The sequence below is a fragment of the Eulemur rufifrons genome, chromosome 29 (assembly GCF_041146395.1).
Source record: "Eulemur rufifrons isolate Redbay chromosome 29, OSU_ERuf_1, whole genome shotgun sequence".
Lineage (NCBI taxonomy): Eukaryota > Metazoa > Chordata > Mammalia > Primates > Lemuridae > Eulemur > Eulemur rufifrons.
The window spans coordinates 41,667,407-41,685,020 of record NC_091011.1 but is presented as its reverse complement, the minus strand read 5'-3'; the positions used below and the strand labels follow the sequence as shown (position 1 = coordinate 41,685,020).

The window sequence follows — 17,614 nt, the reverse complement described above, 5'->3', positions numbered from 1 at the left end:
TAGCTGATTTTGATTGATAGACTTTCTGCAAGTGAATGTATTTAATCCTAAGAGAAACCACTACCACCTTCTTCTTTTTTTTGTAAACAAAGATCAAAACTGCTTTAGAATAGATTTATATTTTAATAAAATGATGAATTTAATGCTTTTTATATATAACTTGTAAAATAAAAAAGTCACTTACCTAAACACAAAATTTCCACTTCAGATACCCTCTTCCTCAAGGTCAGCATCCTATCATGTCTTATAAAAGCTCTGTTCTTCTCAGTTCTTGCAGGGATGCTTGGTGATATATTTATGTTATAGATCTTCATAATTATCTCAGGATATTTTTAATTCAGCTATATTAAAAGAAATAAATATTTTAGGTTATATATTTTTAGATTTTATCTAATTTTGTTTTTAAAATAATACTTTTTAATGGTAAAATAATCCATGTAACATAGAAGGACATGAATAATAACTTTTTTCATCTTCTCCAACTAAAACTCTTTATTCATTAAATACTAGCTCTCCATTCCCCTCTCCCTACACCCTCTAGTAACCACCATTCTACTTTCTGGCTCTATGAATTTACCCTAAGAACCTCATATAAGAAGAATCATATAATACCTGTCCTTTTGTACCTGGCTTATTGCACTTAGTATGATGTTTTCAAAGTCCATCTATAGCATAGCATATGTCAAAATTTCCTTCCTTTTTAAGGCTGAATAATACTCCATTATATGTGCATACCATATTTTCTTTATCCACTCATCTGTGGATGGACATTTGGGTTGCTTCTACCTTTTGGCGATGTGAATAATACTGCTGTCAACATTCATGTACAAATACCTTTTCAGGTCCCTGCTTTTGATTCTTTTGGGTATATACCCAAAAGTAGAATTGAGTAAGGTAATTCTATTTTTAAATTTTTGAGGAACTGCCATACTGTTTTCCACAATGGCTGTACCAATTCATATTCTTAGCAGCAGTGCGCACAAGAGTTCCATTTTTCCTACATCTTTGCCAATAGTGGTTGTTTTGTTTTGTTTTTTAGTCACCTTGATGGGTGTGAAGTAGTGTCTTATTGTGGTTTTGATTTTTGTTTCCTAAATGATTAGTGATGTTGTAGTGACGTTGAACATCTCTTTGTGTGCTTTTTGGCCATCTGTATATCTTCTTTGGACAAATGTCTATTCAAGGCCTTTGTCCATTTTTGAATTGGGTTTTCAGTTTTGTTTTTGTTTGTTTGTTTGTTTGGTGTTGTTGAGTTTTAGGCGTTCTTTTTGTATTCTGGATACTAATCTCTTACCAGATACATGGTTTGCAAACATTTTCTCCCATTCCGTGAGTTGCCTTTTCACTCTTTTGATGGCGTACTAGGTTTTAATTTTGATAAGTTCAGTTTATTTTTCTATTTGTTGCCTATGCTTTTGGTGACATATTCAAGAAGCTGTTACTGAATCCAGTGTCAGAAGCTTTTCCCCTGTTTTTGTCTAGAATTTTAGCTTTTAAGTTTAGGTTTTTAATCCATTTGAGTTAATTTTTATATATAGTATAAGACAAGGGTCTAACTTCATTCTTTTGGATGTAAATATCCAGTTCTCCGAGCACCATTTGTTGAAAAGGCTGTGCTTTCCCCATTGAATAACCTTGATACCCTTGTCTAACATCCAGTTGACCATTGACCATATCATATATATGTTCATTTCTGGGCTCTCTATTTTATTCCATTGGTCTATACTTTATGGCTTTTGTATTATGTCATAATTGGGAAGAATTTTCTCCAAAGTTAAAAAATTATTTTAAACCATATTTTCTTCTAGTACCTTTATTTTTCATTTTTTATATTTATACTTTTGATATTTTGGGGGTTTATTTTGATGGAAGGAATGAGGTAGGATCCAGCTTTATTTATTTCCAGTGACTAACCAGTTGACTAAGAGTTTATCTTTTCCCTACTGATTTGAGATGTCATCCTTGTCATATAAAAAGTCCCTATTCTTATTTGGATCTCAGTGCTATATACCATTAATGTTTTTTTGCACTTGTCTAACATCAAACGATTTTAATTTGTATTGCTTGGTAATTCATTTTAACAGCTTGTGTGGCTAGTCTTAAATATTTATTTTTCTTCGTTAATTTTAGAATCATTTTTTCAGATTCTTAGAATGTTTTATATTGCAATTAAATATTAATTCATGCAGAATTGTCAACTTTACCATATTGAATCTTATCCAAGAAAGACTATTTATTCAATTGTTATTTTTGTCCTTCAGAACATTTTAAAACTTTTTTTTTATAGGATCAACACATTTCTTGTTAAACTTATATATGAGTATTTTGTCTCTTTTGGTTGGTGTTGTGATTAGAATTTTTAATTATTTTCTAATTTGTTTATATGACATTTTCAATTTGAATTTTCTTGCTTCTAGCAATTTTTGAGGTAATTCTCTGGTTTTCCAGGTATATGTGTTCATACAAATAGTAATTCTACCTCCTTTGCATTATTTATCCTTTGATATGTGCCCCCTCTTGGAATTGCTTTTGCTAACATGCCCAGGATCTCGTAAACTAATGATTATGGTAGCAAATGCCTTCTCCTCTTTCTTGACTCTAATGGTAATGTGTCTGTCTAGTTTACTCACCGGACATGGTATACTGATTTTTGCTATGAGGCATGTGTGCTTTTTTTTACATTAAGCACATGTTTGTTTTACTAATGGTGTTTCTTGTTTTAATCAGGAATGATTCTTTACTTGGGAAATGCTATTTCATAAGTGAATATATTATTTTGTCTCAACTTAGAATATGATGAATTTCTTTAATAGATTAACTGATATTTGGTCCATGATTAAATTTCTAGCTATTGGTTCATGAAGGTGTTTTTGTTTTTTTAATATACAGTGGCAAATGAAGTGTTTGTTAATGTTTATGATATTTGTTTAATATTCAGAAATAAGGTCTGAAATTTTTTCTTTTTCATGATGTAATCCTTAGGTTAGTGTCGTACTTGCTTCATAAAAAGGTTTTGCAAGATTTCCTTCCTCTGTGTTCTAGTGTGGTATAGGTATCATCTGAATTATCTGTCACTTGGGTCTGAAAGAATTTGACCTATGAAACTTACTAGCCTAGTATGTTTTTGTATTGCAGCTCTTTAGAAAATCTTCCCAATTTCTTCCATGGCTTTTGGTCTCTCGGTTGGTATGAGAGAGAGACTTCAAAACTTGTATTCTTTGTGGGGTGAGAGATTGGATGGCTAGACATTGAATGAAATTCTGCATACTTATGCTGCCCTTTCTCCAGGTGATGTTTTTCTTTGATATTTTATTGTTTTAACACATTGACTGCCACACTAGAAAAAAAATTTTTTTCCTTGGTGCCACAGTGTTTTAGTGTGAAAATACAATAAAAATTTCAAAAACAAAACAATCGTTTCTAATTTAATGAAAAATTTGTTATTTTTTATTGTTTTCTGTGCATGACTTATATGCAACTTGAAAAATAGTTCGTGCGGCTCCAGAGGTAGAGACGTGAGTTACATATGCTTCGTGAGGCCCTGGGCTCAAAACTTAGTGTGGGTTAAATACAACTCACATAGCAGTTAATATGTTAAATTAATTTTCAGAATTTAAATTATGAAATGTTAGTTATGCCAAAAGTACATAAAATAGCATTTCAGTATATTTTTATTAATCTCATTTATGATTCTGCCTTTATGCCAACATCTTTCCCTAGAAATTATTTATTTTTATTTTAATAAATATTCCTGGAATGAGTACTTAGCATTTAGCTTTAGCCAACCTTTGATAACGTCAGCTAACTCTATACTAAAAAATACATATTCTTTCCTATTGAAACTATGTTTAAAATACCTAGCCTTTTCCTCCATTCCTGAAAGGAACTTGGTTGGGAAGGAATTGATGATTGACCTCAAATAATAATAGATATAAAAAAAGAACTTTCAGTTTTACCAGCCTGATCAGAAACTCATTTCATAACCAAAAGTCACACTTGATATAGCTCTTTGGGTTTCCTGTGCCCTTGTTAAAGAGTTTGCTGTTGAAATTTGTTTAAGAAGCGGCAGTTGCTGAAACATTTTGAGAGGTGGGGGACTTCTTCATGAAATGGAAGCAAGTCTGAAGATTTGGCTATTTTGGCCTCCTAGGCACTTCAGGGACCTAACTGTTATTTTTATGGAGCCAATCCCTAACTGGCTGTTGAGTAAATGCATACAGATTCATTCCTTTACAAGATCACCTTTACCTTTTCTTTCAACTGTTAATCTAATTATGAGACAGAGGATTATAGAATCCTAGAGTTGAATAGTTCACACCAAAATTGTCATGTTCCTGGTTTAGGGAGTAATATTTTTGGTTGCTAAAGGGAGGATATACTCAGCTGTATTGATGAAAAATTTTAATCCATGACTAAAATGTTTAATATTTTATTTATCAGTTTTGAATACCATCTCTAAAATTACCAGAGAGACAAAATTCTACTTATTAGCTTTTAATAGGTAATGTATTAATTTGGTTTAGAAGTAAAAAGTATATAGCAAAAGGCTTTCCCCATACTCTTGTTACCCAGATACTCAGTTTTCTTCCCTTTACAAGAAACATTTAACTGGTAACAAAACTAACCTGTTTTCATTGCTTCCCCATACCTTTGCCCCCAAACTAGCTCAAGGTAAAATTGTGAAATAGGTTGTATTTATTTGGAACAACGTTCTTACTCTGGTTCCCTGACCTTTGTTATCTGATACATTGGTTCTCAGTCTTAACCTGTCAATTTTTCTATTGAAAATCCTGTGATAATATTAAACAGCATTTACAGAGAAAGATATTTGTATGTTAGGGACATTACACTTTAAGAATAAATATTATTGAATTAAGATCATAGTTTAGAATTAGGTCATATAATAGTTTAGGGTATGAGAAAGCAGTATGCCTGTCAGGGTATTAGTAACTATTTTGTATAAATCAATGATTGATATAGAAGAGATCATGCTGTTAGGAAACAGTATAAACAAAGTGAAAAGTTTTTTGTGCTGTGAAAATTTTTACAGTTTTTTTGGGATAACTCCTATTATTAATATTGCCTATTGCAGTGAGGATTACATTAAATAATCCATGTTAAGCTTCTAGCACAGTATCTAAAACATAATGGACACTGATAAATGTTAGCTGCCTCTTTATTAGAATCTATAATATTTTACTGTCAGCGGGTTTAAATATAATAATATTGAATTAAGTGGACAGAAAAAGTTATTACTAGTATGAACAATTGATTATGCAATTGTGAATATTAAGTCTGGACTCATAGAAAATGGCATAAAAATGATACAAATAACCCCAGAGCATAAGAGGGCTCTGAAATTCAATAACAATTCTTGGTACGTCAGGATTTATTCAGTCAGAAGTAGCTATTGTGTGTCTGCTGTGTAATCTTACAAATAAGAAATGGTAGGTCACATTTACAGATTCAAGTGCAGTAGAGCCTGTTTATATTCTAATGAAAACTCCTTCCCATATTATTTAGGTATCCCATTGGTGATGCTCATGCCATCATTTGAGCACTACCAATTTTTATCACTCCAGTGGCTGTTTTTCAGAATGATATGAAAATACTTTAGGCAGTATCTAGTAGTTAGCTATGTTGCTGATTTTCTCTCAGATATGAGAGATTTTAAAAACTAGCAAGAAAAATGAGTGGATATATGGTCCACTTGACACCTTGAGTGCAGAATCTATGTTTTATTTAAACTTTTTTAGTCTAACACTGGTTTTCAAACTTTGGGTTCCATCAGAATCATCTGGAGACAACAACAACAACAATGTATTGCTGGGCCTTATCTAAGAGTTTCAGATCTAGTAAGTCTGAGGTTGAGCATGAGAATTTGAATTTCTAACATGTTCCCAGGTGAGGATGATGCCACTATCTGGGATACACTGTGAAACTGGTATAACATAATGAGCACATAACTTCATATGTAGTTGGAGCTTGATAAAAAAAATTTTGAGCATATAACTGCTGCTATCACTAAATTCTTAAAGCTTTTAAAAAACCCTCAACTTTACATAAAATATCTGGTTACCACCATTACCAGAAAAAGGATAGATACATTAAAATCATAATCGTCTGTGTTCCTTTGTAATACTTCATCAGTACGGACTTTTCATAATATTGTAAATAAAAACATTTTAGAAAAAGTTAAAACATTTTCATTTGTCAAAGGAAAACCAAATCTCTAAAGGATATATTTGTAAATAATGAAGGGTGGTTTGTCATTACCTATTTTAAAATGTTTTTATGATTAAGATCAGTCTGTGGTCATAATTAATTCTTAATTTAAGTATCATTGATTTTTAGCTAGTTCCATCTCATTTCTTGCTAGATTTATCATTGCCATAACTACTATTAAATAATTAGTAGTCAATACTAATGTTTCCATAATCTATTGTAAACTACAGTAAATTTCAAGGGCAAGTATGAACCATATAAAAATAGATTTTTAAAGTTTTAACATATTAACTGCCATGTGAGTTATATTTAACTCATGCTAGTTTTGAGCCTAGGGCCTCACACTCTCTTTACCTTGGGAGCCGTGTGAACTATTTTTTAAGCTGCATATAACTCGCACACAGAAAACAATAAAAAATAACAAATGTTTCATTAAATTAGAAAGGATCATTTTGTTTTTGAAGGTTTTATTCTATTTTCTTAATAAAGCAGCACCGTGGCCCCAAGGAAAAAGTTTTTTTCCTACTGTAACAATGTCTTAAATAAGACTAAAGAATTTTATGACATGATTAATTTTTGGGGGGTCTTTTTGGAAATGCTTTTAGACTTTCCATGTTGAAAAAGAATATTTTTCTTGCTAGGAGTTAGTTTGAAATGTTTTGAAATTAATAAAGCTGAAATGCATATTTGCTCTCGCTGTTTGTGAATAAAAGATGAAGATATAAATAACAAAAGCACTCAGTATTTTAAGCTTCTTGGTTGACCTAGTCAAAAATAATTTTACTAATGTGTTTTCCTTTTGGAGTCTGTTTAGTCCTGTGCAGTGAGATTGTTTTCTCTGTATTTTACTCAGAGAAGAAGTGGTCCTCATACAGTTTAGAGCTGGGAGGATGGACCCTAGAGGTTGGAGAGAAAGTTTCATGGTCTGGATTTTGAAGAATTCTGGGGAGTGAGAATAAAAAAAGACCTTTTCTACCTGTAGGTATCCTTCTGACATAGAGACAATTTCTTAAAACCAACCAATAGTCAATAATTTTTTAGATAGGATTTTTTGTCAATATTCTTATAAATAGACTTTAGTTCTGCATTGCTCATGGGTATACAAAAGGTTCATTTTCTCTTCCCTGGTAGTCTTAAGTGGAGGCAGCTAGAAAGGAAGAATCCTCTAAAGTGTGGTGGCTGAAAAGCAAGCTATTATATACAATACAAATTATTGAGGACTGTATTTCTTTCCAAGCTGTCCATTGGAGTAGTGTTTTGCACAATTTTAATAAGCCTACTTGTAAAATAAGTGTTCTGGGATCATATAAGAAAAAGTTAAGCTTTTTTTTTTAATGAGTATATTTGAGTTTTTGAAATGCTAATTGCATTGTATATTGATAGAGGAGGTGTAATACACAATTTTTCCCAAGTTTATTTGATCATGGAACCTTTTCGTCACACATTCTTACTAAGACCAAAGGGCAATGTTCTAAGTAGCACTGTTTTAAAAATTCTATTGTAGATTAGTGGACAGAATAACAGGCCAGTTAGAAGAGGCTCTTTACTGATGTGAAAGGGAAGAACTTTTGCTACTTTGTGTTATTTTCCTAATTCAAATGGTAAAACATTTCTAAAATACAAATTTGATTTCAACAAATTGAATTCAAATTAGTTCACTTTCTGTGATTTCTTAAGTATCAGCTTTAAATAGATTTGAAAAACAAAGTAGATATCTTTTGGTTTTGCTTTGGCTAAAATAACCTGTTAAAAATCAGTGATCAAATGTGTAGAACATTGCTCTCTAATAGAACTTTCTGCAGTGATAGAAATGTTCCATGTCTCTGTTGCCCCATATGGCAGCCAGTAGCCACGTGGTTATTGAGCATTTAAAGTGTGCTAGTGCGACTAAAGAATTACATTTTTAGTTTTTTAAAAATGTCATTAATTTAAATCTAAATAGCCTCATGTGGCTGGTAGTCATTGTATTAGACAATGCAGTCTGCAGAATATATTTGTAGACCAGAACATTTTTTGTACTATTTATTTTAAACTGATGTGATTAAAATTAAATTACTCTTCGGGGAGTACTTTTGGAAGCTTGAGACTATGATGAATATACTTGAATAATTTATATTCATGGAACTCTATAGCTCCATGATTAAGAGAACTCTTCCAGTGGTTTTTCACTTTTAAAACCTACAGTCATGTGTCACTTAATGATGGGGATACATTCTGAGATATGCATTGTTAGGCAATTTCATTGTTGTGGGAACATCATAGAGTGTACTTACACAAACCTAAATAGTATAGCCTATTATACACTGAGGCTCTATGGTATATAGTCCATTGTTCCTAAGCTACAAACCTAAACAGGATGTTACTGTACTGAATACTGTAGGCAATTATAACACAATGGTAAATATTTGCATATCTAAACATATTGAAACATAGAAAAGGTACAGTGAAAATATGGTATAAAAGATTAAAAATAGCACACCTGTATGGGGCACTTACTATGAATGGAGCTTGTAGGACTGGAAATTGCTCTAGGTGAATCCGTGAGTGAGTGGTGAGTGAATGTGAAGGCCCAGGACATTACTGTACTCTACTGTAGACTTTACAAACATTGTACACTTAGGCTGCACTAAATTTATAAAAAATATTTTCTTCAATAATAAATTAACCTTAGCTTACTGTAACTTTTTAAATTTATAAACTTAAATTTTTTTTAACTTTTGACTCTTTTGTAATAACACTTAGCTTAAAACACACATTATACAGCTATACAAAAATATTTTCTTTATAATTTTATTCTATAAGCTTTTTTATATTTAAATTTTTTTACTTTTAAAACTTTTTTGTTTACTAAGACGCATACACTCATATTGGCCTAGGCCTACACAGGATCAAAATCAAGACATTACTAGGCAATAGAAATTTTTCAGCTTTATTATAATCTTATGGGACCCCTGACATAGATGTGGTCCATTGCTGACTGGAATGTTATGTGGTGCATGACTGTATACATACTACTAGCTTGATTTCATGAGCATAAATATTCTTTTGTAGTTAATTCTTTTTTTGTATGTATAACTAACATTACACTTTGAAATAATTGAATAGGTTTTCACATTCATTTTTAAGAAAAGAAATGATAATATGAAGAAAGAAGGTGATCTGTGAGATGAGACCTTAGATTTAGTTCCATTTGCCATTGGCATGATTTTGGCAATATTGAAGCAGTTGCAAAATTTTTGTGGCTATTAATTTATCTGTAAGTTAGAAATATATGTAAGTGTTCTTTGTAAAAGAGCTGTCCAAAATGAAAATAATGTTACAAATGTTATTTTTGAAGTAATTATGGAACATGCCAAAAATTTGACTCATTTTCTGCGAATATATTTTTGCATTTTAATGATTATAATTGTTAATCATTTGATTTTTGGTAAGGGTAGATAGATCCTTCTCACTTGATGGAAGGATAAAAGCATTAAGTTGTATAAGTTGTATAAGTTCTCAAAATAAAAGTTTGACCAAAATAAACTGTCATAATTGAACAATTTAGAATAAATTGATCATTAAAGATATGATAACTTGGGAGCTAAATTATTTTCATAGTAGTTTGTCTTATCTAGGACTGAACATAGGAAATTTTAATAACTAATGGTTTTTCACAATCAGCTTATTTAATATATTGATACCCCTAATCCTTGCACTTGCCAATTGAATAAAATATTTTACTCTCTCAATTGACTAAACAGCTTAACTGTAGTAGTGACGTGTTTATTTCTATATTTATTCAACTAATATTCAGTTGTCATTGGTTTTATTTTTGAGTATTGTTGCTTTTAAAAGATGGCAATTATTTTAAAAGTCATCCACAGCATTTTGAACTGTATAAAGTAGAGCTGATGATTTCTTCATACCAGCTTATATATTATATATAGTCACAAGTATGGCCTTAACATAAATGATAGTTTTTCAATATATAAGAAAAAAGAATTTCTAAATCTATATATACTTATTGTGATAATCATTACCCTTTGTCTTTAAATAGTGGTTTTAAACCTGCCCTAATTTACATTACAGAAGAATCTTCTCATATATTAAGAAGGTATTTTCATATTGTTTGAATTTTAATACAGCTACTAAATGGTCTTACTACTTTATGGCAATATTTGGGATTTAGTGGTTTGTGTTACATTTGGGAGTATTGTCTGTTGGTTAAATAACTGAAAATGGTGTTTTTGGTAAAAATGTGTTTTCTGACATGTAATTCAGGTTTTTTAAAATATGCATTACTTTAGTTTGTATTCAGTTTATTTAGTTTATAGTTATTATTTCTAATATGTAAATTTTATATTTTTTATATAAACATGCCTATTTTTCAAAAAAGATACTATTGTGAATGCTCTTCCTCTTCAAGTACAGGAAAAATAGTACAATCTGTCCTCCATCTAGCTAGATATTTGGTATATGGGTCATTTATAATACCACTGTATCTGAACCAGTTCTGTTCATCTTCTGTCCATTGAATTTACTAGAAATACCCTTTCACATTTAGTTTGACTATTCTCTTAGTGTTTAAAGGATTTTAGTATAGCTCCTTAACTGGTGTGTGCTAAGAATTTGAAATATGTTTTAGTTGCTTGAGATTAGGGAGTGAAGACAAAATTCCTTATTTTTTGTATTCCTTTTTTTTTTTTTTTTAAAGACACCTAGCTGTTGGACAGAAGAAGGAGCAGAAAAGAAGTCACATCAGCGTTCTGCGTCATGGGGGAGTGCTGATCAACTAAAGGAGGTAAGTCATTTCTGTTTTCAATCTATAATCTGTATGGTCCTAGCAGATTACCTTACTATTTTCCGAGTATAATGGCACTTTTTAAATTTGTCTTAACCTTACATCTTTCATAGTTTAAGCATTGTGTTCTACATTTCATTGTATAACTCTATAAATTGATTACAACTTACTTAATTTTACCCTTATAATGGATTAAGTTAATGGGATGTAAATTATACCTCACTAAAACGGAGGAAAAAAGGGAATAGATATAAAAGACCAGTGGGTTTTTCATGTTATTTCATGAAGATGTTAAATTCTATATGATTATAACTGAGGCTGAAAAAATGATGAAAGTACCTGAGTAGAGACTAAAAATAAAAATGGGAAGAATAGTTATAGTAGATGGCAGAGTTATAATTTGAGAAAATTATGAAAAACCAAAGCTCTTATTGAAGAACTAATATTTTTAAGAGTTACCACTAAAATTCAGTGTTTTTGTAAATAACATATCATCATCTTCCTTGTCATAAGATCATACTAAACTGTACCACATCCATTCTTCCTGATTCACATACTCTCCCCTTCAGTTAATTCACTTCAGGATTTCTGATTAAAATGTCAGTGAAAGCACCTCCACTTTGCTTGAAGCTTATAGGAATGCAATGTGAAAATAAATAAGTAACTGTATTCTAGCTACATTTAAGATGAGGAAAATCTCTACAGACCATGAATAGAAAAAGAAACCCGTAGTGATGAGTGGATGTTGACACTTTTATGGTAAGTCCCCATTTAACATTGTTGATAGGTTTTTGGAAACTACAACTTTAAATCAAATGACCTATAACAAAACTGATTTTACCATAGGGTAATTGGTATAAACAAGAGTTAAGTTCCTGCAGCATATTTCTGGTCAGAAAAACATCACCAAACTTCTAAATAATGACCAAAACGCTTCTAGTATTAAACATAGAAATAAATGTGAGCTGTATATACATTTAGGAAAGATTAATAAAAAGAAGTAAGATAGTTATTTACCCAGTTATTCCAGTTCAGGGTCTCAGGTAGCTGCACTTTATCCTGGCATTTAAGGGTGCGGAGTGGAAACCAACCCTGGAGAGGACACCATTCCACTGCAGGGCACATTCACACACCTGCACTGTCAGACGAGGACAATGTAGACATGCCAGTAAATCTAACGTGCATCTTTGGGATGTGGAAGGAAACCAGAGTACCCAGGGAAGACCCATGCAGACATGGGGAGAACATAGAGACTCTACACAGACAGTGGCTTCCACTGGGAATCAATTATGTTTTTTTCTTATGAATGTTATAACGAAACAACATTGAATGAATCAACATTATTCGAGGGCCTGCTATACAGAAACCTGGGTCATCTTGGCCAGGGCTTAAAAATCCTCATGGGAAAGAGAGCTACCCACCTAGAGCCTACTACAGCTGGGTGACTTATGGGAGAAGAGATCCTTGCTCCTTTTCTCTTTCTTGCTCACCTCTTCACTAACTCCATAGCTACTATTTCTGGCCCCTCTAAAGTTGGAGCTTAGAAAAATGAGGGAGAAGTGGAATAGAAGTGTTCTTACTTGACTGCTACTATTATAAAATACCCTTACATTTTCTGGGCTTAACAGATTTTTAAAGCTGACTTTCTCTTGTAGAGTATTTTCATGAGTCTTTGGGGATCCCCTGTTACTGTACATCTCTTATAAACAGTTCTATCTTCCTGGGTTAGTGAATCCCTTACTCTCTCTTTGGTCTCTAGAATTCTAGAAATAACCTTCAGCTCCTCTGCTGCTGAGGTCTGTTGACCCTTCTAAGTGGCTGTTATAAGTAGTACCTAAGACAGCCCTCCTCGATGGCTCTCACACTTAGATTTCCCAAATGGTTCCTGAGAAACTCACACATTTTTTTTGTCTGGGTAATGTCTGAAAGTTTAGGCTGATTCTAATGCAATGGTAAATCTTTATCATTCTAGCTAACCCTTTTCGGTATCTGAAGTAGGAATCAAATACCAGTCCACCACATCCCCTTAATTGTGGGGAGTATACCTTAGTCTTTTCAAGTTGTTCCATTAAAAACTCCTCTCTCTTCACTTGAGGCAAGGGAGGAAGTATGCCCTCTCAGGTCTCAGATTTGATTTTAGCCACTCTTAAAACCTAATAAATTAGCTTGTTGCTATTTTGTGGATGCTGGCAGAAGGCACAAAACTCCTGGTTTAGAAACAAAGGAGTTTATTATTCACAGCATAGGAAGTATCAAGAGCATCAAGTTTATGTTAGTTCTCCTGGACCACAATTCCAGTGGGGGCGATGGGGAGGACCCAGATTGATGCATAATAGATCATATGGGAAAGGAACACAGAGCTTGGGGAATCCACTGCTTTTATAAAAAGCAGTAAGCAAGTATGTTCTTTGTTTCAGAGGGAACATAAATAAGACTATTGTATTGTTTTGGTGTTTTTTTTTTTTTTTTTTTCCTATTCTGATTTTGATAAAAATTGAACAAAATAGATTTACTATTTTTAAGTCCTTCAGTGGAAAGAAGGAAACATCACATGTTGCTTCTTTATCTCACCAATAAGCCCTCTAATTAGTAGGATATTTTTTTCTTGGATGGAACCATCTGCAACAGTAGAGTGGAATGATTAGGAATGTTTCTTGTTTTTCTGATCAAAAGTGATGCATAATTATTGTTGACATATGATCTTCCTTTTTAAAATTCCCTTATAGCTTTACTAAGAGTGTATCTTCTGCTCTAACATTTTGTTAATTTTTGGCATTTTAAAATATATTTTAAAAATTGTAATAGGAAAAAATAATTACAATAATGTTTTCTCTGGACCTACAAGATAATAGCGTGAATATTTTTGATTATCCCCTTGAAATCAAAGGAATTATGTAATAAACATTTTAAAAATGCACATATTCTTTATCAAGTAAAATCTGTCTAAATTGAATTGTAAAGATGTTTTATAATCCTTCATTATCTTTAAAAATTGGATCCAATAGGAACAATTTTTAGGTCATACAAACTGCTTATCAAAGAAAATAGAAACGTATCAGTCAGGTAATTGCTTCATCAAATTTTTGTTCATCTTTATTTCAGTTTCACAGCTTGCATTATCTTCAACATTAAGAAAGGAAGTTACTTTGTGAAGTGGTTGAGATTATGAGCCAATACATAGTGACTGGTAGTTTTTTGCAGTTGAACATTAACACAGTATTACTTTCAGCCGCGTTGCTAGGTAGTAGAAAGGTTACAAAATGAAGGCTAAAGCAGGGGTCCCCAACCTTTTTGGCACCTGGGACCAGTTTCACAGAAGACAATTTTTCCATGGACTGTGGGTGGGGAGGGGATGGTTTTGGGATGATTCAAGCACATTACATTTATTGTGCCCTTTATTTCTATTATTATTACATTGTAATATATAATGAAATAATTATACAACTCACCATAATGCAGAATCACTGGGAACCCTGACCTTGTTTTCCTGCAACTAGGCAGTCCCATCTGGGAGTGATGGGCGACAGTGACTGATCTGACAGGAGGCGGAGCTCAGGCAGTGATGTGAGTGCTGGGGAGCAGCTGTAAATACAGATGAAGCTTCCCTTGCTAGCCCACCACTCACCTCCTGCTGTGTGGCCGGTTCCTCACAGGCCACGCACAGACTGGTACCAGTCTTCGGCCCAGGGGTTGGGGACTGCAGAGTTAAAGGACTGGATTTGCCATTTATTAGCTGTCTTACATTGAGAAGGTAGTTTATTTTTGAGTGTTTCCTCATCTATCAAATGGATTTGTAAAGAAAGTGTTTTTAATGTTAGTCTGGTATTGTTAAAATGCCTCTGTTGGCAAATATGCCTCATTGGTAGTCGCAAATACATTTCCACATTAAAACTTATTTTATGAGTGTAACAGTTTTCTCAAAGCTAACTATATCTGTGGGGGTGAATCTGTGTGTTTCCAGGGGAGGGATCTGTCTGTTCCTGGATCAGTGGGTTTAGGTGAGCCTGCCTATAAGTGATGTGTTTGCAGATGACCCTTGCCTTGTCCATATGTATTGTATTTGCACATGTGTGTACTCTATGTGCACATCTGTACATGCATTTACCTGTGTCAATTTTAATATCCTGAGGTTGAATGAAGAGCAATTCATTATGGTTTGCCTGGCACTTTAAAGAAAAATAGGAAAACATCACTGATTATTTTTATTTATGGAAAGGCAAAAAAAGTTTTGAATTTTTGTTTTTAGAGGCTTGACATTTTTGTCACAGGATATAATATGTAAAATTTGCTTTTAACTAGACTGCACTTTCATTTTCAGGCACTTGATCTTTATGAGCATTAAGGTTTGTCATATATTCCCTGTTTCATATAAAAGAGAATAACAACTTGAGATTCATGACTTCTCAAACTATACTTTCAGAAAAATTATTTGGGTTAATATCTTTAGTAATTGTGGGGAGGGGTTATCTTAGTTCAGCTTTTGTCAAGTTTTTCATTCCCATTTGTCTTTATTTTTTGTAAGATTTATCTCCTTGTGCGTTATTAACTTGATTCTTCAGCAGTATAGAATGGTCGTTAAGAGACTAGACTCTGGAATTCTATTTCCTGAGTTCAAACACTTGTTTCACCACGTAACTGTGCTACTTTTTGCAAGCTTTTTGACCTTTCCACCTCTATTTCCTTACCTCTAATATGGAGATAATAATAGTACCTACCTCATATGCTTTCATTGAAAAATAAATGAGATAATTCACAAAAAAGCAACTGGCAGAGTGCCTTCTACATTGCTAGTACTCAGTAAATAGTTATTACTTAGGCAAGTTTTACTGATGCTTTTCAATTGGTGATAGACACAGTCATCAAACAAACTGGCCTACAGGTTACTCTTTGAATAATCACTAGAAAGAATATGTTACTAGTCAGAATGTACATCATCAGAGCATTTTCAGTATGTTGAATTATAATTTGTTTAAAATTGTGTTGCCTATATTTGGCAAAGGATAAATTTCTTTTATAAGAATATCTCTTTATGCAAAGAGGGTGTGTTCCAGTGTCTCAGTTAATTGTTAGAAATGTCATTGACAGAAATAGATATCATATTTGCAGAGATATTCTATTTTCCGATAACTTACTGCTCTTTTTCATGTGAGGTAGAAGCATACCTCCCCAGCCCTCTTGATTTATAAGCAGGATTCCTTCTTCTTTCAGCATTGTTTCCCACCAAGTACCTCAGAACCTAATTACAGCCTTGGACATGTCATTTCTTTCCTTTCCAGGTAACTGAATTAAGAATTTTTGCCTCATTTGAGCCAGATCACTGCTTTCTACTTTTCAAGCTATTACCTGAAGAGTAGACCAAGTGACCTTCAGTAACTGACCAAGTATTGAGGATATAAGCACTTCCCCAGAAAAATCTTCTATTAACATAATCAAGCCTACTATGTTTAAATAAAAGAATACCCATCCATCCCCAGCAATGTATGGAGAATTCCAGTTGTTTCATGTCTTTGTCAGTATTTGGTGTTATCATTTTTTAACTTTAGTCATTATGATGGTTGTTAATTTACATTTCCCTGATGAGAATGATGTTGAGCACATTTTCTTATGCATATTGGCCATTGGGATATTCTCTTTGGCTAGTACCTGTTCAAATGTTTTGCCCACTCTTTAAACAGTCTGTTTTTTTTATTGCTTTGGAGGTGTTCTTTGCATATTCTGGATGAGTCCTTTGTTGGATGTATGTGTTGTGAATCATCCCAATCCCCAGTGTCCGATCTGCCTTTTTAATCACTTACTATGTCTCTGCTTTATTTATTTATTTATTTACTTGTTTGTTTTGTCTGCATTATTTTTAAAAGATGAAAAAGTCATAGCTATTATTTTTGGTTCCTACTAAACAAGATTTTAGCTTGTAGTCACCATGTTCTGGATGTGTATTACCCTATATATCACCTCTATGTGGATTAGATAAAAGCACTCCCATTGAGTGGATGCAGCCCCACTAGCATAAGATTTTTTAAAGTGACAGTACCTTTTAGTGAAGAAAAAGGCTTCTTCCAAGTAGCCTCAGTATTCTGCCAAGGCATGCAGCTTGCTGAGTGGAGCTTGGTCTGGCCTTGATTTCAGTCTTTACTTAGCCCCTCAGTCTGGTGTCATAATATTTGGTCAGTACTCAAAATGTACAACCAAAATGGCAGCCTAGAGCAGGTTATCTTTAAATATTCAAGGTTTCTAACTATTGAATACAAATTACTTTATACTCTAGTTATACATTGCATTTTCTCTTTTCAAAAGATTATTTTTGTTAAGTTTGGAAGAACTGACCTTCAAAATTAATTCCCCAGTTTTGAGTGGGTTATATCTTAAACATTTGGTGATAAATTAGATGTTCACCTTCAGGATATGTTTTTCCCACTGAAACATTGTTCTGTGGAATCTTGGTTCTCAACAAACCTATAATAGTGGAATAGAGACCCTAACTACTGTGTGTAGTGGATTTTCTATAGCATATATTATTCAGAGGTCTGCCTTAGGATAGCAGTGACAAACTTCCCACATTATCCTAACATCAGAAATAAGAATTACTCTACTTCCCAAATACCTGTG

At 32.8% G+C, this 17,614-nt stretch overlaps 1 protein-coding gene across 2 annotated transcripts in view; it reads left to right on the top strand.

The window, feature by feature from the left end:
- Window positions 1–17,614, top strand: part of GLCCI1 (glucocorticoid induced 1) — an 83,682-nt gene that overhangs the window by 38,184 nt on the left and 27,884 nt on the right. For both annotated transcript variants that reach the window (XM_069461880.1, XM_069461881.1), the window contains exon 3: window positions 10,922–11,008. In XM_069461880.1, coding sequence (XP_069317981.1) covers window positions 10,922–11,008 — 87 coding nt within the window. The remainder of the gene's footprint in view (window positions 1–10,921; window positions 11,009–17,614) is intronic.